Here is a 27,288-nt window from a genome sequence, read left to right as displayed (position 1 = left end):
AAGAAGGGGAACAGAGACTTCCCCGGGAATTATAGGCCGGTGAGTCTCACTTCTGTTGTGGGCAAGGTTTTAGAAAAAATTATTAGGGATAGGATTTATAGTTATTTGGAGAGTAAAGAATTGATTGGAGATAGTCAGCATGGTTTTGTAGCGGGTAGGTCGTGCCTTACTAACCTTATTGAGTTTTTTGAAAAAGTGACCAAAGAGGTGGATGGGGGTAAGGCAGTTGACGTATATATGGATTTCAGTAAGGCGTTTGATAAGGTTCACCATGGTAGGCTTCTGCAGAAAATGCAGATGTATGGGATTGAGGGTAATCTAGGAAATTGGATCAGGAATTGGCTAGCAGATAGGAGACAGAGGGTAGCGGTTGATGGTAAATATTCGTCATGGAGTTCGGTTACGAGTGGTGTGCCTCAGGGATCTGTTTTGGGGCCACTGCTGTTTGTAATTTTTATTAATGATCTGGATGAGGGTATAGTTGGGTGGATTAGTAAATTTGCTGATGACACCAAAGTCGGAGGTGTGGTAGATTGTGAGGAAGGGTGTCATAGTTTGCAGGAAGACTTGGACAGGTTGCAGAGCTGGGCCAAGAGGTGGCGGATGGAGTGTAATGCGGAGAAGTGTGAGGTAATTCACTTTGGTAGGAATAACAGATGTGTTGAGTATAGGGCTAACAGGAGGACTCTGAATAGTGTGGATGAACAGAGGGATCTAGGTGTATGTGTACATAGATCCCTGAAAGTTGGGAATCAAGTAGATAGGGTTGTTAAGAAGGCATACGGTGTCTTGGCGTTTATTGGTAGGGGGATTGAATTTAGGAGTCGCAGCGTCATGTTGCAACTGTACACAACTCTGGTGCGGCCGCACTTGGAGTACTGTGTGCAGTTCTGGTCCCCACATTACAGGAAGGATGTGGAGGCTTTGGAGAGGGTGCAGAGGAGGTTTACCAGGATGTTGCCTGGTATGGAGGGGAGGTCCTATGAGGAGACACTGAGGGATTTGGGGTTGTTTTCGCTGGAAAGAAGGCGGCTAAGAGGGGATCTTATTGAAACGTATAAGATGATTAGAGGTTTAGATAGGGTGGACAGTGATAGCCTTTTTCCTCGGATGGAGAAAGCTAGCACAAGGGGGCATGGCTTTAAATTAAAGGGGGGTAGTTATAGGACGGATGTCAGGGGTAGGTTCTTTACCCAGAGGGTGGTGAGGGATTGGAATGCCCTGCCTGCTGCGGTTGTAAATGCGCCTAGTTTGGGGGCGTTTAAGAGATCCGTGGATAGGTTTATGGACGAAAAGGGATTGGTTTAGGTTAGTGGGTCATTGTTTTTTAACTGGTCGGCGCAACATCGTGGGCCGAAGGGCCTGTTCTGCGCTGTAATGTTCTATGTTCTATAACTGCCCCTCCTTAATTTAAAGCCATGCCCCCTCATGCTAGCTTTCTCCATCCAAGGAAAAAGGCTATCCCTATCCACCCTATCTAAACCTCTAATCATCTTATATGTTTCAATAAGATCCCCTCTTAGCCGCCTTCTTTCTAGCGAAAACAACCCCAAATCCCTCAGTCTCTCCTCATAGGACCTCCCCTCCATACCAGGCAACATCCTGGTAAACCTCCTCTGCACCCTCTCCAAAGCCTCCACATCCTTCCTATAATGTGGGGACCAGAACTGCACACAATACTCCAAGTGCGGCCGCACCAGAGTTGTGTACAGTTGCATCATGACGCTGCGACTCCTAAATTCAATCCCCCTACCAATAAATGCCAAGACACCGTATGCCTTCTTAACAACCTTATCTACTTGATTCCCTACTTTCAGGGATCTATGTACACATACACCTAGATCCCTCTGTTCATCCACACTATTCAGAGTCCTCCCGTTAGCCCTATACTCAACACACCTGTTATTCCTACCAAAGTGAATTACCTCACACTTCTCCGCATTACACTCCATCCGCCACCTCTCGGCCCAGCTCTGCAACCTGTCTAAGTCACCCTGCAAACTACGACACCCTTCCTCACAATCTACCACACCTCCGACTTTGGTGTCATCAGCAAATTTACTAATCCACCCAACTATACCCTCATCCAGATCATTAAGAAAAATTACAAACAGCAGTGGCCCCAAAACAGATCCCTGAGGCACACCACTCGTAACTGAACTCCATGACGAATATTTACCATCAAATATTTACTGTCTGTCATGAAATACTTCTGCTATCTTGATTGTTGCTCTTCTAAAAGCAACTAAAGTATTATCACATTGTAAAGAAACTGCTAAATGCTGTGGTAAACTAATGGCACTCACCAACTATTTATGTGCAAATCAGCCAAATTTAACAATCTCATGCCAAGTTAAACATGATAAACTGGAATTTTCTGCCCAAGACAAACTGTTACTTCAAAAGCAACAGTATCTCCTGTACACACAAACCAGAACAAGTCCAACCCGGCCAATTACTGCCTCATTAGTCTACCCTCTATCATCAGTAATGTGATGGAAGGAGCCATCAACTGAGCTATCAAGCAGCATTTACTCCACAATAACCTACTCGCTGACACTCAGTTTGGGTTCCACTGCTAACCTCATTGCAGCATTTATTCAAAAGGACTGATCTCCAGAGGTGAGGTGAGAGTGACTGCCCTTAACATCAACTAGCATTTCACTGAATGTGGAATCCAGGAGCCCTAGCTAAACTTAAGTCAATGGGAATCGAGGGCGAATGAAACTCTCTGCCGCTTGGAGTTATACCCAACACAAAGGAAAATGGTTGTTGTTGTTAGAGGTAAAAAAAACTCAGTTCCAGAATATCACTACAGGAGTTCCTCAGAGTCATAGCCCAATCTTCTTCAGCTGCTTCATCATTGACCTTCCTTCTATCATGAGGTCAGAAATGGGGATATTTACTGATGCTCAACATCATGTGTGATTCCCCAGATACTGAAGCAGTCCTTGTCCAAATAGAACAAGACTTGGACAATATTCAAGCTTGGGCTGATAAGTGGCAAGTAACATTTTTTTTCATTCATTTAATGGAATTTGGGCATTGCTGGCTAGGTCAGCATTTATTGCCCATCTGTTGCTATCCTAGTTGACCTCGACAGCTTTGCTGGGCCATTTCAGAGGGCATTGCTATGGGTCAGAAGTCACATGTAGGCCACACCTGGTAAGGACATCAGGTATCCTCCCTGAATGGAATGGGTTTTTACGACAAACAACAATGGTTTCATGGTCATTGTTAGACCTATAATTCCAGATGTTTTTCTATCATACTTAAATTCCACCATCTTCCGTGGTGGGATTTGAACCCCAGTTGCCCAGAACATTATCCTGGGTCTCTGAATAATGGGTCCAGTGATAATAGGATTGTGCTACCATCCTATCTCAAAAAAGAGAGAACCTAATCATTGTACCTTTGACTTTCAATGGCATTACCATCACTGAATCCCCCACTATCAACATTGTGGGGTTACCATCAGCCAAAAACAGAGCTAGCCACATAAATACTGTGTCTTCAAGAGCAGGTCAGCAGACTGCAGTGAGTAACTCATCTACTGATTCCCCAAAGCCTATCTACCACCTACAAGGCACAATTTCAGGACTGTGATGGAATATTTTACAGTTGCTTGAGTGAGTGCAGCTCCAACAATATACAAGAATATTAACACCAGGACAAAACAACCTCCTGGATTGGTACCATCCACAAACATTCACTCGCTCCACCAAAAAACAGTGACAGTAATGTGTACCACCTAAAAGATGCACTTCAGATACTCGCCAAGGCTCCTCATGCAGAACCTTCCATTCCAGAACAACAAGGGCAGCAGTTCCCCTCCAAGCCACTCACCACTCTGACTTGCAAATATATCACCATTCCCTGTCTCTGTGTCAAAATCCTGGAATTCCCTCTCTAACAGCACCATGGGTGTACCTATACAACAGTGCTTCAGGAAGGCAGCTCACCATCACCTTCTCAAGAGCAATTAGGCGTGTGGAATAAATGCTGGCCTAACTAGCAATGCCCGCATCCCATAAATGAAGAAACAAAAATATAGTGGTATCTCATAACGTGACTCGCCATACAAATACCTTGAGCAACATGAAGTTGCTGGGCTTACCCAATATAAAATGAATTTTTTTTTAAATGGCATGATAAATCTTAACTACTGTCAAACAACCCCTCTGGCATTGAAAATTAACTTTTGCTAGTGTTATGTCTGATTCAGGTTTTAATTACTGTTGGAGATGTAGAAAATAAAAGAAGTGTAAATGAAACTTCTTAAAAATCTTTTCTTCCTGTTATTTTTCCCTCTCATAATCAGATCTGTTTTTATCTAATATGCTTTCTACGTTGATTTGACATAGAATTCAATATTCCAACTGACACACCCTTGTTCAGATCCTGTGTCGATCATTAAAGATTTTCCAATCTGATTGGCAAAGGAGATTCCTATTTGCTTGCCATACAGATGTTCATACAGATCCCAGATTCCCTCCAATGCATCAGAATGTTAGATCCAGTCAAAAATTCCACAGAAAGTCTGTGGGTAACTGAGCATGTAGTGAGAGTGTAGTGATAGGCCTGTGTTGTTCCCTTGCCACTCAGTACAAAATCGAATCCGATGACTTCTTGCAAGATTAATATAGGAAATTGATTCTAAAACAAAGGAAAGGAACTAAATTCATTTTAAGATTTATTGATTTGATTGATTTATTATTGTCATATGTATTGGGATACAGTGAAAAAAGTATTGATTTTTGCATGCTATACAGACAAAACACGCCGTTCATAGAGTACATAGGGGAAAAGGAAAGGAGACAGTACAAAATATAATGTTACAGTCACAGCTAGGGTGTAGAGAAAGATCAGGTTAAGATATGGTCAGTCCATTCAAAAGTCGGATGGCGGCAGGGAAGAAACTGTTCTTGAGTTGGTTGGTACGTGATCTCAGACTTTTGTCTCTTTTTCCCGATGGAAGAAGGCTGAAGAGTGTATGTGTGGGGTGTGTGAGGTCCTTAATTATGCTGGCTGCTTTTCTAAGTATTATCAGATAGAATCACAGAAACCCTACAGTGCAGAAGGAGGCCATTCGGCCCATCGAGCCTGCACCAACTCTCAGACAGGGCATCCCTGTAATCTCACATATTTACCCTGCTAATTCCTCCAACCTTCACATCCTGGGACATTGAAGGGCAATTTAGCCTGGCCAATCCATCTAACCTGCACATCTTTAGACTGTGGTAGGAAACTGGAACATCTGGAGGAACCACACACAGTTACAGAGAGAACTTGCAAACTCCAGACACAGACAGTCACCCAAGGCCGGAATTGGACCCAGCTCCTTGGAGCTGTGAGGCAGCAGCGCTAAACACTGTGCCACCGTGTTGACCATGGTGCTGCCCATTTGAGAAGATCCAATGGCGTAACTGATGCCACTGAGCATTCTTTCACATTAATCTGCAGGAATTATTTCACCCCGAGTGAATGTGAATGTCCAGTGTTCAAGGCAATACATAAATCAGAAACAGGCAATCAGTCAAACGTCAATAAGAGGAAAGTTGTTATTTTTTTTTAAGTATTCCACATTACAGACTGCCTATTCCTGATTTTCCTTCGGTCACCAGCAGCACAAGCATCCTAGAAATCGCACACTTTGATGGTATTTTCTAATTCATGGACAACACCATCTGTAGAGATAATAGCTACTGTAAAAAAGATGATATTCAAAATGCTGCACCATCTGTGGAAACAGTTCCACAGACGAATAATGGAAATGCTTTGTATACGTCTTGTCAAGTGAAAAATAGGGTTCTGAAGCAGAGAGATCACACAAGCTTAGAAAATGGGACTAATAATAAACATCAATCAAAATACAAAATTAATCACTTCATTCATGAATATTTATTTTGTGTTTAATTCTAACCTCAGAACTCCTGGAAAGATTCTTACAAAACTAACAGAGACTTGCAAGATATTTGCTGTCAATATTCATTTCATTGTTGCATCCACCACTGATGCCATTTCTTTCCTGGCACCTTTATTCCATGCCAATCCATCCTTCCCATGCTGTCCTTTTGATGGCATTTCCTCCTTCCCACTTCTCCCATGCCATCCCAATCCCACAAATTCCAAACACCTCTGAGGACAGCACAGTAGCACAGTGGTTAGTACTGCTGCTTCACAGCGCCAAGGACCTAGATTCAATTCTGGCCTTGGGTGATTGTCGGTGTGGAGTTTGTACGTTCTCCCCGTGTCTGCACAGGTTACCTCAGGTGCTCCAGTTTCCTCCCACAAGATGTGCAGGTTAGATGGATTGACCATGCTAAATTGCCCCTGAATGCCCCGAAAGATGAGTTGGTTAGGTAGATTGGCCATGGGAAATGTGTGAGGTTACAGGGATAGGGTAGGGCACAGGCTTGTGTAACATACTCTGTCAGAGAGTTGGTGCAGACTCAGTGGGTTCTTCTGCACCAGTAGGGAGTCTATGATTCTATGTAATGCATTTTACAGATTGACAAATGTGGGAAGTTGGCAAGGTTACAAAATTGTTTTTTTCTATGTGGGATAAAGGTCTAACATGTTTAAGTTCTGACACGTATAAATTTTGACATTTGTTTCTGCTTATTTTTGTCTCTGTTTTGAAAACTGGCTCCCAGCAATCTCTGTTGAATTGTATTAGTTTACAATATCTGCTTTATTGCCTTTAGTCATCCTACAGAAGCTGTTGAAAGTAAATGTTAAAAATAAAAGGACAGTCAGCTCCCAGTACCCGCACAACAATACGGATTTTTGCAATTGGAATTTTTAAATCTTTCCACGGGATGTGGGTGTGACTGAGAAGGTCAGTATTTGCTGCCCATCCTTCACTAGCTCTGACAAGGTGGTGAAGAGATGCTTTCTTGACCTGCGGCAGTCCACCTGGTGTAGGTATCTCCACAAGACTGCTGGAAAAGACATCCCAGGAATTTGATCCCAAGACAGTGAAGGAACAGCAATACAGTTCCAAATCAGAACGGTGTGAAAATTGGAGAGAACTTGTGAGTAGTGATGTTCTCATGCAACTGCAGTCATTACCCTTCTCCACTTATATGGAGAAGCTGGGGCTATTCTCCTTTTGAGGCTGAACCGAGATTTGGTCGACGTTCAAAATCAAGAGTGGTTTTTACAGAATAACTATAAAATTTAAATTTAACTATAAAATATGAAGTTTGATAGCTGCTGTCAAAGGAGCCTTGGTAAATTTCTGCAGTGCATCTTGTATATGATAGTCTCTGCTGTTGTTGTGCATTGGCGGTGGAGAGAGTGTAAGTGTAAGTAGATGAATGGAGTGCCTATCAAATGGATGTTGAGCATCTTGAGTGTTGTTGGAGCTGCACTCATGCAGGCAAGTGGGGAACATTCCATCAGCCTCTGCACTTGTTCCTTAAAGATAGTGGACAGGTTTTAGCTATCAGGAAGTGAGTTAATTGCCTTAGAATCCCCAGACTCTAATCTGCTCTTGTAGCCACAGTTATTATATGGTTGGTCCAGTTCAGCTTCTGGTCAATGGTAACCCCAAAGATTTGATAGTGGGGGATTCAGCAATGCTAATGCCATTGAATGCCAAAGATAAGTAGTTAGGTTCTTTCTAGTTAAGGATGGTCACTGACTGGCATTTGTGTGATGTGAATGCTACTTATCACATCAGCCCATACTGAATATTGTTCAGGACTTGCTGCATATTGGTACCAATTGTTTCAGTAACTGAGGATTTGCAAATGGTATTCAATATTGTACAATCAAATAACCCTAATTCTCACCTTATGATTGAAAAAAGGTTGATGCAGCAGCTGAAGATGTTTGGGTCTAGGACATTACCCTGAGGAACTCCTGATCTGATGGCTTCCAACAATCACAATCATCTTCCTTTGTACTAGATATGACTCCAACCAGTGATGAGTGTCTCCCCCCACAGGCCCTACCCGATTATCACTGACTTGAATTTTGCCAGGCTCCTTTATGCCACTCTTGGTCAAATGCTGCCTTGATGTCAAAAGCAGTCAGTCTCACATCTCCTCCTGAGTTCAGCTCTTGTCTGCATTTGGACCAAGAATGCAATGAAGTCAGGAGTTGAATGGCCCTGGCAGAACCAAAACTCTATTTGTTTGGACTCTCAGCTAAACTTCCGACCCCATGAATTATCCATTGGAATGACTACTTATTTCTGTCTCTGTAACTCCCCCATCTCTTCCTCAGCTGCAGAGAATCAGCAAAGCCTTTGTCACCTCCACAACTTGACTAATCTCATTCTCTCCTGACTAGCATCTTTATTCAAATCTCCACCTTTCACGCGTGTCAGCTTATCCAAAACTCTGTGTACTCATTTTACGCCATGCCAAGCCCCATTCACCCAACATCTCTACCTTCACCCACTTACATTGTCCTTGTGTCCCACCACACCTCTAATTTTAAAAATTCCCTTCTGTGTTTAAATTCCTGACTGGCCTGCCCTCTCTCTCAGGGTAACTTCCATGAGCAATACCCATCCCTCAACCGCTCCAGTTTTCTCAGACACTTATGCATACTTTCTCCCTTTCACTTTAAAACAAGCTGCTTAGATCTCACACTCTGGAATTCTTACCCTACTCCCAATTTCCCTACCCAACTAAAAAACTCTGCTGAACATTATCATCAAATAATATTATGGAAAATTCTGGTTTCTCCAGAAGTAGTTCCTCTATGCTACTTTAATCACATCCCCTTTTTGCTGGATCCAGTGCCACCTACTTCTTACAACAAACCTCTTTTCTTAATATTTTCTTTGGTTCATATTTAGCATGCATTTTTTTGTGTGTGTTTACAGAACAGATGCTGGGACTGCCCTGACGCAATTATTAATTTGCTGACAATACAAACTTGGGTTCAAATCCTGACTCCTATCTCCCAAAGCACCTGCTTTCCTTGGAACTCAGTCACAGCAAGAGACTCCCAGGAGGATAGTGGAAACACGTTAGGGATGTCCTCAAAGCATCCCTGCCGACCCATGAGAGTCCTGGGATTGTGACTCATCAGAATGGAGAAAGCTCTTTGGGGAAGGCACCAAGCACATTGAGAGACTGCACTGTACTTGCAGCTGCACTGTACTGGAAGTCATTATACAATATCTGGAAAAGGCACAGGAATGTAATAACATGGTTTAGAGTGGCCTCCAAGATTCCCCAACTCTCAACTGGAAGCCTTGCTGCAAGAGCTGGCGAGGGGGTGGGGCAGCACAGCGGCACAGTGGTTAGCACTGCTCCCTCACAGTGCCAGGGACCTGGGTTTGATACCCGGCTTGGGTCATTGTCTGTGTGGAGTCTGCACGTTCTCCCCAGGTCTGCGTGGGTTTCTTCTGAGTGCTCCAGTTTCCTCCCACATTCTGAAAGACATGCTGGTTAGGTGCATTGACCTGAATAGGCACTGGACTGTGGCAACTAGGAGAATTTCACAGTAACTTCATTGCAATGTTAATTTAAGCCTTACTTGTGATTAATAAATAAACTTCAACTGTAACTTTAAGAGATGTGTCCCCATCCACAACAGGAGGCTCGCTAAACAAACTTTGCAAAAGCAATGGGCCCAGAGAGCAGTGGCGGTTGATTCTGGTTGAGAAGACCTGATACAATTCTCCAAGAAGTTCAATGCCCTCACATAAATGGACAAGGTCAATGTATCTTCAAATACCATACCCCACCAATTATTCCATTAACTTCGCACACTGCTCAATATACCATACCCTTTCACCAATCTCCAATAATCATGGTGAGACGTCTCACAACATCATGTTAAAGTCCAACAGGTTTATTGGTAGCACTAGCTTTCGGAGCGCTGCTCCTTCATCAACTGAGTGCCTGGAGGGGCAGCACTCTGAAAACTCGTGCTACCAAATAAGCCTGTTGAACTTCAACCTGATGTTGTGAGACTTCTTACTGTGTCTACCCGAGCCCAACACCGACATCACCACATCATATCCAACAATCATGACTCATAGCTAACATTCATAGCTTCATCACCCTCTTGACCGTAGCACCGCGAGAAGGCTCAGAGTTTATACACACTGCCATCTATTCAGATTATGGATGGGATTTTACGGCTTTGCTCGGGTGAGACTGGAAATTTCCACCCAAGTTCAATGAAGATTTCCCTTGTCAGACCCTTGCCTGCTCTAATTCCGTGGTGAGAGAGGTGATAGAGTTCTGACCTATCTCACACTCGCTGATGCATTTCCCTCTCTTTTGCAGTTCATGGTGATGCATAACTGGAGGCATCAGAAGCTAAGCAATGTTGAGGTCAAGCATGGCTGCATGTGACTACTCCAGTGGATGAGGTGGTGGTTATCTTCACTGGAGCCACAGTATCCTCATACCTAATCTTCCTCACATCCAACATCCCCTTCATCCCACAACCTTTTCTGCTTAACTAGCTGCAGATGCTGTATACATGTTCCTCTTGCATTCCCTTCTTCTCTCCTGGCATCATCATCTTGTGCCTTTTCCCTTCCAGAGAACTGCAAGCTGGCCAGGTAGTAGTGGAGAGCAGGAGATGGAAGAACACGAAGACAGTGATGATGGAGCAGTACTGTCACATGTGTAGGGATTATGTATGGGGGGACATTTCATCAAACAATAGCCCTTGTGACCCAGTGGTTGTTTCTCTGTTTTGTCATGGTGTCTCAAATGCAGCTGCAACAGAATCAAGGCAATCTTGCTTTCCTCTGATTAGACAGCATAAAATCAGAAACCCTTTGTGATACAGAGCCTCGGTGACCTCTCCCTAATGGAATAGTGGATGGCGACTGAGAGATGTTGAATCTCCTGCTCCACTGATCAAATGGCCAGAAAATCGTATCCGTAAAAGCATGATGTTATGAGTAGAATGTTCATATTACCAGAACCACAGCTATTTTTAGGAGTAAATCTAGAGTTTTCAGCTGTCTATTAGATGATACATTGAACCAAATTTGTCTTCTCGGGTAAATGTACAAGGTGCCATGACACTATTTCAAATAAGAGAAGGGGCATTCTCCCTTGTGTCCTGCAAAATATTTACCCCTCAACCATAAGTAAGAAACAAATGATCCTATTGCTGTTTGTGGGCCAGCAAGTTATCTCTTTTTTTTCCTTTTATGGGTCGTAGGCATCGCTGACAAGACCAGTGTTTATTACTCATTCCTAATTGCCCTTCAGAGGATGGTGGTGAGTCATCTTCTTGAATTGTTACAGTCCATCTGGTGTAGGCAAACCCACAATACTGGTAGGTATGGTGTTGCAGGTTTTGACCGAGTGACAGTGAAGGAACAGTGATATCATTCCAAGTCAGGAAGATATATGGTTTGGAAAGGACTTGTAGCTGGTGGCGATCCCATGCTTTTAGTGCCTTTGACCTGCTAGATGGTAGCGGGTGATTGCGGATTTGGAAGATGATGTTAATTGATACACAATGAGTTTCTAAAGTATTATCTTGTACATGAGGCACACGGCTGCCACTGTGGTGGCATGACCGAACATTTAAAGGTGGTGGATGAGATGCCAATCAAGTGGGCTGCTTTTTCCTGGATGGCGTCAAGTTTCTGCTCTGTTCACGACATTATCAACCGTGACTAAACCAATAAAAATAAATTCATGACTGTAAAGCACTTCACGTTGTTCTGAGATTGTGAAAGACATGGGGTGGGATTTTCCAGCCATGCTCACCCCCAACCTGGAAAATCTCATCCGAGGTCAATGGACCTTTGCATTGTCCGCCCCTCACCCTGCTCCAATTCCCACGGCGGGTGGAACAGAAAAATTCACCCCATTATGTAAATGAAAATCTTACTGTCTTTCTTTTAACACATAGTTAACAGTTAAAGAAGCTTAAAGCATAAAATGGGAAAACTGGAGAAGAATTGCAAAATCATTGAAATTCTCTATTGAGTACCATTCAGCATTATTTTAGGTAACTACAACATAGATATCTTTTTCTGCGAGGGTTGCTCGTTAGACATGAGACCAAGCAGATCATGAGTTTAGCTGACTGCCTGTAGCACTGAACTGCATTAACCATCAAATTCAGAACTAAAAAACTTTTTGATCGTGTTCAGACAACACCAACAACACGAAAGAAGAAAATAAAGCTAATTTTCCTACCCGATAGGATAGCAAATTGCTTCTGTAACTGTTCAACGATATCAACCGCTAACAAGGGTCTGATTTCCTGTTGCATGATCTCATCTGTGGAGAGAGTAAGTCCAATTCATAGTGAGTCAAGTTCAGAACTGAGACAGAGTTACATTGTCAAGTAAGAGAAATGTTCAGGCATCAAAGACAACAAAAAATTCCCAAGACACTACTTAGGTTTCAGTTAGGGGGCTATCTTATTACTCAAAAGTGTTCTGATATTTTGGAAAGAAAATCTCACTGCTTTCAGCACACATACTTGGTACATATTCAGTGTGCTTTCAAAGTTGAAGAATATGTGCAGCGAGTAAATCAGCTGAGCCTGGGCTGCTGTTCTCTGATCAAAAACGTACTTTAATTTTTCAATCAGATTGTACTAAATGTTTTGTTTTCAGACAAAACATCTTTTAGGAACATAGGAATTAGGAGGAGCATAAGTAGACAATTTAGCCCTTTGAGTCCGCTCCGCCATTCTATATGATCATGGCTGATCTCCATCCCATCCTAACTCCACTTCCCTGTTTTTTCCCCATAGCCCTTTATCCCACTTTTAATCAATTTTTTAAAAATTAATTGATGGGACATAGGCATCACTGGCTAGCCAGCATTTATCGCCCATCCCCCAGTTGCCCTTGGAGGGCAATTGAGAGTCAACCACATTGCTGTAGATCTGGAGTCATATATATGCCAGACCAGGTAAGGATGACAGATTTTCTTCCCTAAAGGATATTAGTGAACCAGATGGGTTTTTCCCCAATAATCGACAATGATTTCATAGTCATCAGTAGATTCTTAATTCCAGATATTTTTTCTCGAATTCAAATTCCACCACTGTCATGGCAGGATTTGAACCCAGGTCTCCAGTTGAGTTTCCAGATTAATTGTTTAATGATAATACCACTTTGCCTAGTGGCCAAATATTTATCTATCTCTTTCTTGAATCCATTGATTGATTCTGCATCCACTGCATTCTGGGGCAGTGAGTTCCATAGATTCACAACTGTCTGTGAGAAGTATTGCTGTCTTCAAACTCCCGCTTCTTACTCTACAACTAGACTTGCCCTAGACTGTTCTCGAAGAGGGAACGTTTGGTTAACATTTACTTTATCGATCCCGTTGAGTATTTTATATACCTCAATCAAATCCCCCCTCATTCTTCTGTACTCCAGCAAGTACAAGCCCAAGCTCCTCAACCGCTCCTCATAAGACAGCCCCTTCAAATCTGGAATCAATCTAGTGAACCTCTTCTGAACCACCTCCAGTGCCACCACATCCTTCCTCAAAGAAGATGGCCAAAACTGAACACATTACTCCAAGTGTGGTCTCACCAATGCCTTATATAATTGTAACAATACTTATCTATTTCTATATTCAAGACCCTTTGCAATAAAGGCAAAGGCTCCATTTGCCTTCCTTGTAACATCCTGCATACCCATATTTTCATTACAAGACTATCAGAATCTATGGCTCCCTTTTCCCTCCAGTGGCTGTGTGTGACATAAAGGTCATTCTTTGGTTGTGAATATCTCCTCTTTGTGGCCATTCTTTACCCTGAGCAACCAAACCCGTTCATTTGGTAAAAGGAAAGTACTAGAAAAAGGGAACACAACTTAGAACCTTGATTAGACCTTATTAAACATAAATATAGATTATGTCCATCCACGCAACATAATAAATACATAAATTACAGGTTGCTCTTATCGGTAATTATACACACCGCAGCAAGATACTGCTTTTGTTAAAATTGCATTTGTTCAGCTGCTACTTCAAACTGTGCTGGGAATCTAAATAATTGCCCTAATGGCTACTGTTAAGACCAAGAGGATGATTAAATGCAGAGCAGCACGACAACTAGAATTTTCAACCATGTGATTTGAAATGCAGCAACGCTAGATTTTAAATTAGTAAATGCTGCATGGTGTAACCTCTTACAACATGACACAATGGACTGCAAAAGCTGCAAGACTGCATGTCACTCAAAATGATAAATGAATAAATTGCTGTGGAAATATGCACGTGGTTATCCAAGAAAATTGAATTCAGGCAGAAGGTAGAAAGTGAAAGTGGTGAATAGAAATATCAGGAACCTAGCTGAATTAAAAATATGTTTGTGCTTATATCTGGAAGCTCTCATCAATCAGTGCCGCACAATAGGAGGAAAATGCTCTGCTTCATTGTTATGTGGATACCATAAGGCAAATCATGTTCCTACATGTTACATTCATATTAATAAGAAAAAAGTCATTTCTTCTGCTGGAGTTGGATCTTTTCCAATACAACAATGAATAATAAAGTAAGTCACAATTTGAATAATATGAAACGATATCTGTTTATTATTCAGTACCTGTCTTTTTCCCCTGAGTGCAGAGGCCCAGACTTGAGTCTTCCATTTGTGATCTCTCATGTGATTTACAGAATGTCAGTTTCAATTTTAGATTTGGACCTCATTGTATACCCAAAAAATGGGTGTAAAACATTAGTACTCAACCAGCCCATGTACTCTGCACCAAGACAACATTTTACTTCACCGACCTTAGCAAAATTAGTTGATGGTGATTCAAAGCTGGATTGGTCTACACTTCAGCTTTATCATAGCATCTCTACAATGCAGAAGGAAGCCATTCGGCTCATTGAGCCTATATCGACAACAATCCCACCGAGGCCCTATTCCCGTAACCCCACATATTTACCCTGCTAATCCCCTGACACTAAAAGGCAATTTAGCAGTTCCCTCTAACAATTAGTGGTAAATCCTACTGAGCCACACACGCAACTGGGCTGGCATGGCTGGCTGGTCATAAGGCAGTGAGAGGGACATTACAATTGATCTTTAAAATAGTGAGGATGTTCATCAGAATTCAGGCAAGGTCCCTTTTTCTAAAAATAGCTCAGTTTAGGAGTTTTCAATGTTAAAAGTGCTCGATAAATGCCAATTGTTGTGACTATTGATGGTTACACAGGTAAAAATTGTTTATCTATGAACACAGGGTCAGGGTCAGCTGTGATACTCCCTCATTAATCAAATAGAAGTTTGTAATCTGTTCAACTTGTTCTCTTCAATTTATTTGCCATAGGCATTTTAGTCCATAGGAGTCATAGACGGAATGGTAAATATGTGGGGTGACAGGAATAGAGCCTCAGTTTGATACTTGTCTGAGTAGGCTTGATGAACCGGGTGGCTTCCTTCTGCTTTGTAGAGATTTTATGATAAAGCTGTAGTGCAGGTCAATCCAGTTTTGGATCAACATTAATTATTCTTGCTAATATAGGCGAGGTAAAATGTTGTCTTGGTGCAGAGTGCATTGGCTGGTTATGGATTAATGTTTTAATTAATGACCACTGCAGTCAGTTTGGACAATGTCCTCCATTGTGCAGTGTACCACAAATTACCATCTTGATAAAGATGATAAACCAAGATCTAACAGGCTAAAACTGGGCACTCTAGGTACACGAGAGTGTTGGAACCAAATTGTACACAGATCGCCGCTGTCTATTCATGTTGTGTGAGCTCTGCCCAAAGACTCACTGTCTGTTGATGTTTCGTCCTGAGCTATTTTCTTGTCACTTTTTGTCAGTGGTAGTTTGCTTTCGCCTTCCACTCTCAGGGGCATGATAAAGAGATAGGTCCCCAGTCCATCTCAGCTGGAACTGGAATCGAACCCACAATGCTGGCGTTACTTTGAACTGCACATCAACCATCTAAGCCACTCATTCGTCATTACTGCATTTTTGATTTGACCACCAAGCATCGTAGCAAGAAGGTCCACAAACTACCTTCTCAGTGCAACCAGGCATCAGTAATAAATATAACTTCGTCAGTGTTGCTCGCATCTTAATGTCCAATTTGAAAAAAAATAGCCTGTTACCATTCAGTGCAAAATGAAGAATATTCTCTTAAACGAGGTACTGAAAGATTACTGGTCCATGTGGAACCCTACAGCAAATTCATGGAATTTATCATACAACAGAAAGTGCATTGAACCCAAAATAAAAATGACAGAATGTAGGTTAGTAGTTCTTTGTAATCAGCTTAAAAAGGCGTATGGATTCACTCTTTAGCCAATTTTCCCATGGGCAAGGAAACATGTCATTCCTGACTAAGTTTGACCCTTCAACAAAGGAGAATAACGCATTTGGTCACAATTAATCAGTATAATGCTGATCTTCTTCATGTCAGGGGCATGTAAGCCTAATTCTAATTAATTTAAATAATTATGGGCTAGTTTGTAAGCAAATGGAAAAATTATTTCTCAGTGTTTTACATCAAATATAACATCATTGTTAAGAAAAGATCCATGGTGCGTACTGTTGCAAGGTTTAACTGCTATTTGGCAAATTTGCCTATTAGTTGTTGAAGGAGAGGCCATACAAAAAGAACAATGCACAATTTAGCTTGCATGATCATGCCTATAACTATGAATTGTGATTTGTAGTTCCTTGTGGAATATAGAAACAATAAATGTAACTTCCAGATGTTATATGGATATGTAATGTCATGTGTGGGGTTTTCCAGTTGTTCCCGCAAGTGGGATCTTCCAGTTCCACTAATGGCTACCCTCCACTGCGGGTTGGCAGCAGTGGGACCAGTAGATTCCATCATCAGCCAATGGCCACCGCAAAACGTACCCCAGGGCACATGGAAAATCCTGTCCTTTGTGTTTTTACGCTTTGTTTTATTTATTAATGTCACAAGTAGGCTTACATTAACACTGCAATGAAGCTACTGTGAAAATCCCTTGTCGCCACACTCCGGCATCTGTTCAGGTTCACTGAGGGAGAATTTAGCATGGCCAATGCACCAAACCAGCACATCTTTCCACACAGGCAGTGACACAAGCCTGGAATCGAAACCTGGTTCCTGGTGCTGTGAAGCAACAGTGCTAACCACTGTGCCACCATTGTAGCATGAGGAGGAGGAATGTTTTCTTGTGGCTTTAATCATAGGGCATAATCTTTTCATGGAAAACTGAATAGGGGGGTGAAAGGTTATCAGGACTGTAAGCAGGAATCAGATTAGCCACAATCTTAGTGAATGGTAGAGCAGGTTCGAGGGGCCTACTCCTGCCCCTAATTCATAGGTACTAAATATGTGAAGCAAAGGAAGTGGATAGTTTCAGATTTCTCTAGCAAAGAACCAACATTGGCTGGATGGACTACATTTTCATGTTTAATGCTGTAAACTTCTATGGCTGAAGACTACACTTTGAAAGTGTTTATCAATTGCCAGTGGGATCTACTAAGAATGCATAAATGTATTCTCTTTACTATTTATTTTCCATAAGGCTGGCCTCTGAAGAGTCAAATGTTTTCCACCTATGGTTCTGAAGTTTGTAGAGACTGGTGGCCAACACTTAACAGTCTATAGAACATAAGAACATAAGAAATAGGAGCAGGAGTAGGCCATCTAGCCCTTCGTGCCTGCCCCGCCATTCAATAAGACCATGGCTGATCTGAAGTGGATCAGTTCCACTTTCCCGCTTTCTCCCCATAACCCTTAATCCCCTTGCCTTTCAAAAACCTATCTACCCGCATCTTAAATATATTTAGCGAGGCAGCCTCCACCACTTCAACAGGCAGGGAATTCCAGAGATTCACCGCCCTTTGAGTGAAGAAGTTCCTCCTCAACTCCGTTCTAAACTGCCCCCCCTTATCTTGAGGCTGTGCCCTCTAGTCCTACTGTCCTTTCTGAGTGGGAAGAGCCTCTCCACCTCTATCCTATCCATCCCATTCATCATCTTATATGTCTCAATGAGATCTCCTCTCATTCTTCTAAACTCTAACGAGTACAAGCCTAGTTTATTCAGCCTCTCCTCATAGTTCAACCCCCTCAACTCCGGTATCAGCCTAGTAAACCTCCTCTGCACTCCCTCCAAGGCCAAAACATCCTTGCGTAAGTGCGGCGACCAAAACTGCATACAGTACTCCAGCTGCGGCCTCACCAGTGCCCTGTACAGTTGCAGCAAGACCTCCCTACTTTTATATTCTATCCCCCTCGCTATGAAGGCCAGCATCCCATTCGCCTTCCTGACCACCTGCTGCACCTGCAGGCTGGGTTTTTGCGACTCATGCACAAGGACCCCGAGGTCCCTCTGCACTGTTGCATGCTGCAGTTTTTCACCATATAAATAATAGTCCTTCCTACCAAAGTGGACAACTTCACACTTGCCAACATTAAATTCCATTTGCCAGTTCCTGGCCCATTCGCCCAGCCTATCTAGATCCTTCTGCAGACTTTCCACACCCTCTGCACAATTTGCCGTTCCCCCAATCTTGGTGTCATCAGCAAATTTCGACACCATACACTCGGTTCCCTCCTCCAGATCAACTATATAAATGGTAAATAGCTGAGGCCCCAGCACTGATCCCCTTGGGCACTCCACTAGTCACCAACCGCCAATCCGAATAGCACCCATTGACCCCCGCTCTCTGCCTCCTATTTGACAGCCAATCCCCTATCCACGCTAACACCCTACCCCCAACTCCATGCTCCCTGACCTTCTGTAATAACCTCTTATGCGGCACCTTATCAAATGCCTTCTGAAAATCAAGGAACACCACATCTACCAGCTCTCCTCTATCCACCGCCCTAGACACATCCTCATAGAACTCCAATAAATTCGTCAGGCACGACTTCCCCTTAACGAAACCGTGCTGCGTCTGCTCTATCAAACAATTCTCCTCAAGATGCCTCGCTATTTTCTCCTTGATCACGGATTCGAGCATTTTACCTACAACAGACGTTAAACTAACCAGCCTATAATTCCCTGCCTTTTGCCTGCCACCCTTCTTAAACAACAGCGTAACATTAGCCGCTTTCCAATCTTCCGGCACTTCCCCGGAATCCAGCACCGGAAGATTGCAAACTATAGCACATTTTCCATTGACGTATATGGCTGATTTTCATTTTGGGGTAGAAAACAGGAGTCGGGATAGTTTCCAAACACCAAATCTGTCTCCAGGGGAGGGACAGTCGCTGACCTGGAATTTTCACGAGTGCGTCTCTTTAACTGGCAAGAAGACAGGTTCTCTATCCAACTAAAGATGAAAGGAGGGCTCTTGAAGCTGGAGCATCACTCAGAGGCCTTCCAACTTGAGAGGAGCAGCAATCTGCATCAATGGGTAAGGAACAGGGTGCTGGCCATAATCTTCCACTCTTCTCTGGACTCAGGGGAAATGCCATAAGGACTGACACACTTGTTCAAAAAATGTTGCATGTACAGCCCTAGCAATTACAGACTAATCAGATTAACAACAGTGGTGGGCAAGCTTCTAGATAGAATAAGTAGTCACATGGAAAAATGTGGGTCAATTAGGAAGAGATGGCATTAGTTGGGAAAGGCGAAAGGGTTAGTGTTTAACTAACTAGCTGGAGTTTTTCGAGGAGATAAGAGAAACAGTTAATGATGGTAATGCTGTTAATATAGTCCTGAATTTTCAGAAGGCATTTGATAAAGTGTCAAATGACAGACTTGTGAGAAAAGTTATAGCTCATGGAATAAAAAGGACAGTAACAATGTGAATATAAAATTGGCTGACTAAAAGGAAGCAGCGAGCAATGGTCAATGGATATTTTTGGGCTGGAGAAAGGTTTCTAATGGTGTTTCCCAGGGGTTGGGATCAGGACCCTTGTTTTTCCTGATATATATTAGTGATCTAGATGTTGACGTGCAGGGGACAATTTCAAAGTTTGCAGATGATACTAAAATTGGAAGTATTGTAAACTGTGAAGAACACAATGTATGGGAGTCACGGTGGCTGAGTGGTTAGCACTGCTGCCTCACAGCACCAGGGACCTGGGTTCAATTCCCGGCTTGGGTCACTGTCTGTGTGGAGTTTGCATCTTCTCCCCATGGGTTTCCTCTGGGTGTTCCGGTTTCCTCCCACAGTCTGAAAGATGTATTGGTTAGGTGCATTGGCCATGCTAAATTCTCCCTAAATGTACCCGAACAAGCGCCGGAGTGTGGCGACCAGGGGACTTTCACAGTAACTTCATTGCAGTGTTAATGTAAGCCTACATGTGACACGAATAAATAAGCTTTCTAAATTTTATATAAAAACTTTAGCTCTGCCTGGTCCTGAAACTGCCTTGGTCAAACAGATGGGCACTGGGGTGTGGAAGCGGGCAGTCTGGCATAGAGGGGATGGGTGAACAGACTGGTTAATGCATGAATCAAAATCTGTAGCAATTTAATGAACCCAGAATGTTAGGACTTCCGAATAATTCTGAAACGCATTACAGAAAGCTAAACATCTGTTCCGTACCAATTGATACAACATCCAGCAAGGACAGGATAATACATGATGTGTGGGTTGGAATTTTATCACCTTAGTTGCTGGCACAATGACAGGACCTTCTTTGGATTTGGAACCCGATTCCCTGCTTGGCAAATCCAAGCAGGGACCCTTTAACAAATCAAGCTAAATTTACAGTCTGCCTCGAGGTTCCCTGACCAATTAAGGGGGAGGGGGGAAACGGGATGACATGTCTATTCTGAAAAAGGCAAGTCTTCTGTTTAATGTGACTGAAGCATATTTCAGAAAAGCTCATCAGAACTCAGAAATTTGAGGCTGCAGCAATCACATGAACAGTCAGGGGACCTGGAAAGGCTAACACCAGGTTCCTCACTCTTGCCTGGCATAAGCTCTCCCTGCTGTCAATTCATTCGCGTGACCCTGGCTGACTTGCTGACAACTCAGCAAATACATCCTCTGGCTATTAGAGCCAGAATGCAGAGTTCATAGAATCCGTAGAATCCCTCCAGTGCAAAAGGAGGCTATTCGGCTCATCAAGTCTGCACTGACCACAATCCCATCCAGGCCCTATTCCCACAATCCCACATATTTACCCTGCTAATCCCCTTGACACTAAGGAGCAATTTAGCACAGCCAATCAACCTAACCTGCACATGTTTGGACTGTGGGAGAAAACTGGAGCACCCGGAGGAAATCCACATAGTCACGGGGAGAATGTGTAGACTCCACAGAGACAGCGACCTGAGGCCGGAATTGAACCCAGGTCCCTGGTGCTGTGAGCCAGCAGTGCTAACCACTGTGCCACTGTAGTTAAAGAGACCCTTCCAGTTATCATCCTGACAGTGTGTTCTCTGCTTGTCATCAAACCCACCCTGATGAAACACAGCAGAGGCAGAATGATTCTAGCTCAATATCACTTTTAGGGGATTTAACTCAGTGCATAGATCCAAACCCACCTCTCTTTCCTTTCAAAATTCTTTCCATGGAGGAGAAAATGACCTGTATAGTCAATTTATCATAATCTGCACACTAACTCTTAGCTTTACTCAGATTTTCTGTTCTGAGCACTCTAAAGGTTAGAGTCACCCTCTTACACAAAACCATTATCACTGTTTGGTTTGGAATATAGAAGCAAAGTAAAATAGATTTTTTAAAAAAACTATTACTTTAGACTTAGGGCTTTTATAAGATCATCATTTTCAAAATCACTTTTCACAGACATTACTACAGAGATGCTGGGCAGAATTCTCCCCAAAAAAATTTGAAGTGTTGAATTTGCAGAAAAACTTGAGTAATTCACACTTTTTTTCACTGGGAGTTCACACTAGAATCTCCCACACTCTGGGCACTGCAGAGGTCACCAGCTTGAACATCAAGGGTGAGGCCTACTCCCATCCAGAAGGCCTCTGTGCACTTGCAGTGGCCCTGCACAGTTAGCCTCCCATTTGCTGGCTCGATCACTGGTAGCCCGGGACCCCCACAGTGCTGGCCCCCAAACCTCCCACAGTCTGATTACGGCCGCCCTCCCCACCCCCCAAATCATTCCTGGTCCCCACCATTTCAGACCACCCCAAACTCCAGTGTTCCCCACCCCCACGGGTGTGCCAACCACCCCCCTCCCCCACAAAGGCAGACCCCACCCAGCAGACCTCCCATCCCCAGAGGACACTCCAGAGAATGGGCCCACTAAGAGCATTTAAATGATATCCAAAATATCATTTAAATTCTAGTCCCTTCTCCCCACCAACTTGCAGGGTGGAGCAGACTGCGCCAGAAATCCAGCGCTGGGAGACGCTCGCGCAGTGTTAGAAGTCACGGGAATCCCACACATCACTTCCCCCACCTCACATGATTCTCCCAGCCTGCTACACTAGAAAATTAGCGGGATGAGAGAATCGCCCCTATATGTTTGGGTCTTTGCCTCATGTTGCTGTGCAGCTGTTGTTAATGAGAAACAATTCCTGCATTGGTTGGAAATTTGGATATTAGGATCTTCTTATCAACACTAAATGCAAGACTGCAGTCTTTGACAGAAGCTATGGAGAACTCATATGTGCAAAGAGCTGAATGCATGAGTGTTGCATTGTATCCTCAGTCATATCAGATATCTACTGTGTCTGGTGGGAGGAGTTCACAGCGATGTATCATGATTTTTCTCTTGTCCTCTCTTGAATGGATGCAGAACAACCAATGAAAATGGTACAACTGCATCATGTGTGAAAATAGTTTAATTACAAACCTTTTCTTTATGTTATTTCAAAGCATAAGTAACAAACAACATCTTATGGTGGGATCATAGGAATTCTGTATTGTGGTAAAACCATTAGTTACGTCACTCTTAGATGTAGGGATAACACATGTACTGGAATTTTACAGCCTCGCCCATTCGAGGCTCGTAAATGCTGCCCAAGGCCAACAGAGAATGCCGTTCTGTGAGCTTTACCTGCCCTGGAATCGGGACAGACGTGCCGGTAAATTTCCGATCACCATCCCTATGCTGCCATTAACAATTTAGAGGATCTTCATGGCTTGTGATGCCATGCTTCAGTCAATTACTGTAGCACAATCGCTCTTCAAAGACAGCACCAATCATTCATGCTTTTTGTCGGTTACATGCAGAATGAAACCTCCCTGAAAATGGTTGTGCTTGGGGTGGGGTGTGGTTGCAGTTCCCAATAACCAGTTCCTCTTCTTTATCACTGAATTAAAATACTAGCAAGATGCTAGAAAAAAAAGGAATAAAAACAAAAAGGTGCTGGAAATACTTTTCTGAAGTTCTTGAAAAAGATGTTGACTCTGTTTTTCTCTCTCCCCAGATGTTTCCAGATCTGCTGAGCATTTCTAGCACTTCCTGGATTTATTTCTCTTTCTTAGAGGATTTAATGCCAGTTATTCTATCATCAACTATCATGGTATTTTTCTGCTGAGCTTTCATCTCTCCAGAGCATTTGTTAGCTTTGCTTGGGTTCAGTATTAATGGCTGGTATCTTCGATTTGAAAGAAAAGCTGTTGTATTCATAAGGAAGTAACATTTTGTCATTTACAGAGTCGCCACATCACTAAATGTTTCCTCTATGATGGGATCCAGTTTGGGTCTTTACTCATTTATTATTTTAACCCGTGAAGTATGTTGTTAGTTCACATTTTTTCCAGTCAAAAGATTATCAATCCAAACACTTGTTTTGCTGTTTGAATGGAAATGATTTGCTGCCATGTACGACGCAGCGTTATTACCACTTGATCTAACCTCCTCATTGATTGAACTGCGGTACTTGCAAATCCTGCCTTCTGCATCCCTCCATTTTCCCCAGGAATAGTCTCTTCACCAGTAACTGACCATGTGTTTAATCTGTCTAAATAACAATCACAAAGGTGCTTTTGGATTGGCCATTTCAATTATGCAAAACAAAATGCACAATTAAATTATCCAAGTCTTCAAAAATATACCAAGTAAAGTTGGTTATTCCTGCAACTGCACAAAAACATAGAATCACTTCTTTGAGGGCCGTCTGAATTTATTTATTAGTGTCACAAGTAGGCTTATATTAACACCGCAAAGAAAGTACTGTGAAAATCCCCAAGTCATCACACTCCGGCACCTGTTTGGGTACACTGAGGGAGAATTTGGCATGGCCAATGCACCTAACCAGCACATCTTTTGGACTACGGGAAGAACTTGAATCATAGAACTTGAATCATAGAACCCTACAGTGCAGAAAGAGGCCCTTTGGACCATCGAGTCTGCACCAACCACAGTCCCACCCAGGCCCTACCCCCATATCCCTACATATTTTACCCACTAATCCCTCTAACCTAAGCATCTTAGGACACTAAGGGGCAATTTTAGCATGGCCGATCAACCTAACCCACACATCTTTGGACTGCAGGAGGAAACAGGAGCACCTGGAGGAAACCCATGCAGACACGAGGAGAATGTGCAAACTCCACACAGTGACCCGAGCCGGGAATCAAACCCAGGTCCCTGGAGCTGTGAAGCAGCAGTGCTAACCACTGTGCTACTGTGCCGCCCAAAAAACCGGAACACCTGGAGGAAACCTACGCAGACACGGGGACAACATGCAGACTTCAAACTGAGTGACCAAAGCCCGGGTCCCTGGCACTGTGAGGCAGTAGTGCTAACCACTGAAATCGTGCTGTCTGTATGTTAAAAGGAATGTAAGACAGAATTTTCCAGGCATTCTCACCGAGAGGATCTTTCAGTGCCACTGAGAGTGAACAACCTGGTGGCATGGGGAGGAAGTGAAGAGAGTGGGGGGTGGCGGGTGCAGTGGCATAGAGCAAGAAACCCCGTTGACAATGTGGGAAGATCCCGCTGTAGACCAACGGCAGACCACCTACGTTGCTGTGAAACACACCGCGGGGGTTGTGGAACATCACACCCATTGTGTTCATAGTTTTTTGGAAAGTCTCTGTTTTTAAGTGCAGAAAGCTGTAATATACTCATGCAAAATATATATAAACACGATTGTGCAGCTTTGATGTGACCATGCGCAGAATTATGAGCCCCCCTGAAATTCTTTTTCCCATGTTTGGAAAAATAATTTTTTTTAAATAATGCAATTTTTACAGATGCATCATGGAAAGCTTTCTTTCTGGTTGTATCACAGCTTGGTACGGCTCCTGCTCTGCCCAAGACTGCAAGGAACTACAAAAGGTCGTGAACGTAGCCCAATCCATCACGCAAGCCATTGACTCTGTCTACACTTCCCACTGCCTCGGCAAAGCAGTCAGCATAATTAAGGACCCCTCGCACCACGGACATTCTCTCTTCTACCTTCTCCCTTCGGGAAAAAGATACAAATGTCTGAGATCAGACACCAACCAACTCAAGAACAGCTTCTTCCCTGCTGCCGTCAGACTTTTGAATGGACTTACCTTGCATTAAGTTGATCTTTCTCTACACTCTAGCTATGACTGTGACACTACATGCTGCACTCTCTCGTTCCCTTCTCTATGGACGGCATGTTTTGTCTGTACAGTGCACAAGAAACAATACTTTCCACTGTATGTTAATACATGTGATAATAATAAATCAAATCAAAAATGGTTCTTTCCCTGGCATTATGATTCTAGTTTTAGTCGAAAATGAAAAACAAGCAAACGCATTTGGTGCAATATTTCGAATGAATGAATGAAAAGTGAATCCTCCTAGACAGTTAGCGAAGGAATTTCAGTCAATAATATAAAGAACATGTTAGATGCTTTGCATACTAGTAATTTTTACATACAATCAAGAATTGATAAAAGAAATAAAAGCAAATTACTGCGGATGTTAGAATCTGAAACCAAAAGAGAAAATGCTGGAAAATCTCAGCAGGTCTGGCAGCATCCGTAAGGAGAGAAAAGAGCTGAAGTTTGTATCTTTGACCCTTTGTCAAAGCTGGCGTAAGGTCATCTGGACTTAAAACATCAGCTCTTTTCTCTCCTTCTTGATAAAATAAATGTTTGTTCATTTATACTACAGGATGTTGTTTCTGCATAGGTCATATTTGTGGAAGCTTAATTATTTACATGATAGATTCTCTTTGATTTCCGAGTTTATTTTTAAAAAGGCTCTACTTTGTGACTGTAAATATAATTACATATATTTTTTAAAGTAGATTAATATTACAGACAATAAATAAGTTTGGTTTGCAGATAAAACAAGAGATTACTTGCATACAAACCAAAAATATCCAGTTATGCCTAAGAAGTTCTCTCAAAATATAGAGCATTATTACTTTAAACGAAATAACACATTCCAATTTATTTTGGAAATATCATTGTTGGAATATTTTAATCAGTATCTAAAATTGCAAGATCGAGCAGGTGCAGCATTGATTGATAAAAGCAGGTAACACTGTAAATGGCAGGCAGTGAAAATAATTATCTTAACAATAGAACCAACGTAGCTATTCAGTTGTTCATGTTTGTTTGCGAGTAATCCCTTGTTTTATCTGCACAGCAAACTTATTTAATGTCCGTAATATTAAATTTACTTTTAAAAAGTATTATATTTACAATCACAAATTAAATCCTTTTTTTAATAAAACTAAACTCTGAGGACTAAGAGAATCTATATTGTAAATAATTAAAACTTCCAAGTTTTCATTTTGCTTTCGTATATGGCAGCAAATCATTTATATTCAAACAACAAAATGAGGGGTTCACAGTTTGATCAATTGTGAACAAATACTCTCTTTTCAGCCACCACTGTTGACTGATGGGAGTTTGCACTCCTCATGCAATGAGCCATCTTCTCAAGCAAGCTTTCAATTGGCTGCGTAAGGGCAGCATAGTGGCACAGTGGTTAGCATTGCTGCCTCATAGTGCCTGAGACCTGGGTTCAATTCCCGGCTTGGGTCACTGTCTGTGTGGAGTTTGTACGTTCTCCCTGTGTCTGCATGGGTTTCCTCCGGGTGCTCCAGTTTTGTCCTAAAGTTCAAAAGAGGTGCAGGTTAGTTTGATTGGCCAGGCTAAATTGACTCTGGTTTCGGGGGATTAGCAGGGAAAGTATGTGGGGTTACGATGATAGAGTGGGATAGTTGGCAGTGCAGGCTTGATGGGCCAAATGGCCTCCTTCTGTGCTGTAGAGATTCTATTCTATTCTAAATTGGGAGGCTGGGCTCCCATTGCACTGTTCATGCAGTTTGCCTCCTGACTCAGGGACACTGCGCGATTTGTAATATTCAACCTATAGCATTGAGAGCTATTGATAGTGATAGAAGGTTTCAACATTATAGTCCGTTGGGAGCTGGAAGCCAGTAGGCTGAAATGAATATGGTTTTAGAGAATATCAAATTGTGATTGCTGAGTTGAATATAGTATGTGTTCTTTGGAATCTGCAATATCTTTAGAC

General features: G+C 42.6%; 1 protein-coding gene across 10 annotated transcripts in view; it reads right to left on the bottom strand.

The window, feature by feature from the left end:
- Positions 1-27,288, bottom strand: part of mcf2l2 (MCF.2 cell line derived transforming sequence-like 2) — a 313,022-nt gene that overhangs the window by 214,743 nt on the left and 70,991 nt on the right. For all 10 annotated transcript variants that reach the window (XR_013886328.1, XM_080185718.1, XM_080185715.1 and 7 more), the window contains exon 2: positions 12,147-12,230. Coding sequence is in view for 9 of the 10 variants with exons in the window: in XM_080185718.1 (XP_080041844.1) it covers positions 12,147-12,230 (84 nt within the window). In the remaining variant the exon portion in view is untranslated. The remainder of the gene's footprint in view (positions 1-12,146; positions 12,231-27,288) is intronic.

The sequence above is a fragment of the Carcharhinus amblyrhynchos genome, chromosome 3 (genome assembly GCF_965287045.1).
Source record: "Carcharhinus amblyrhynchos chromosome 3, sCarAmb.v2.hapA, whole genome shotgun sequence".
Taxonomy (NCBI): domain Eukaryota; kingdom Metazoa; phylum Chordata; class Chondrichthyes; order Carcharhiniformes; family Carcharhinidae; genus Carcharhinus; species Carcharhinus amblyrhynchos.
The sequence above is the reverse complement of the archived record's forward strand: the minus strand, read 5'-3'. Positions and strand labels throughout refer to the sequence as shown.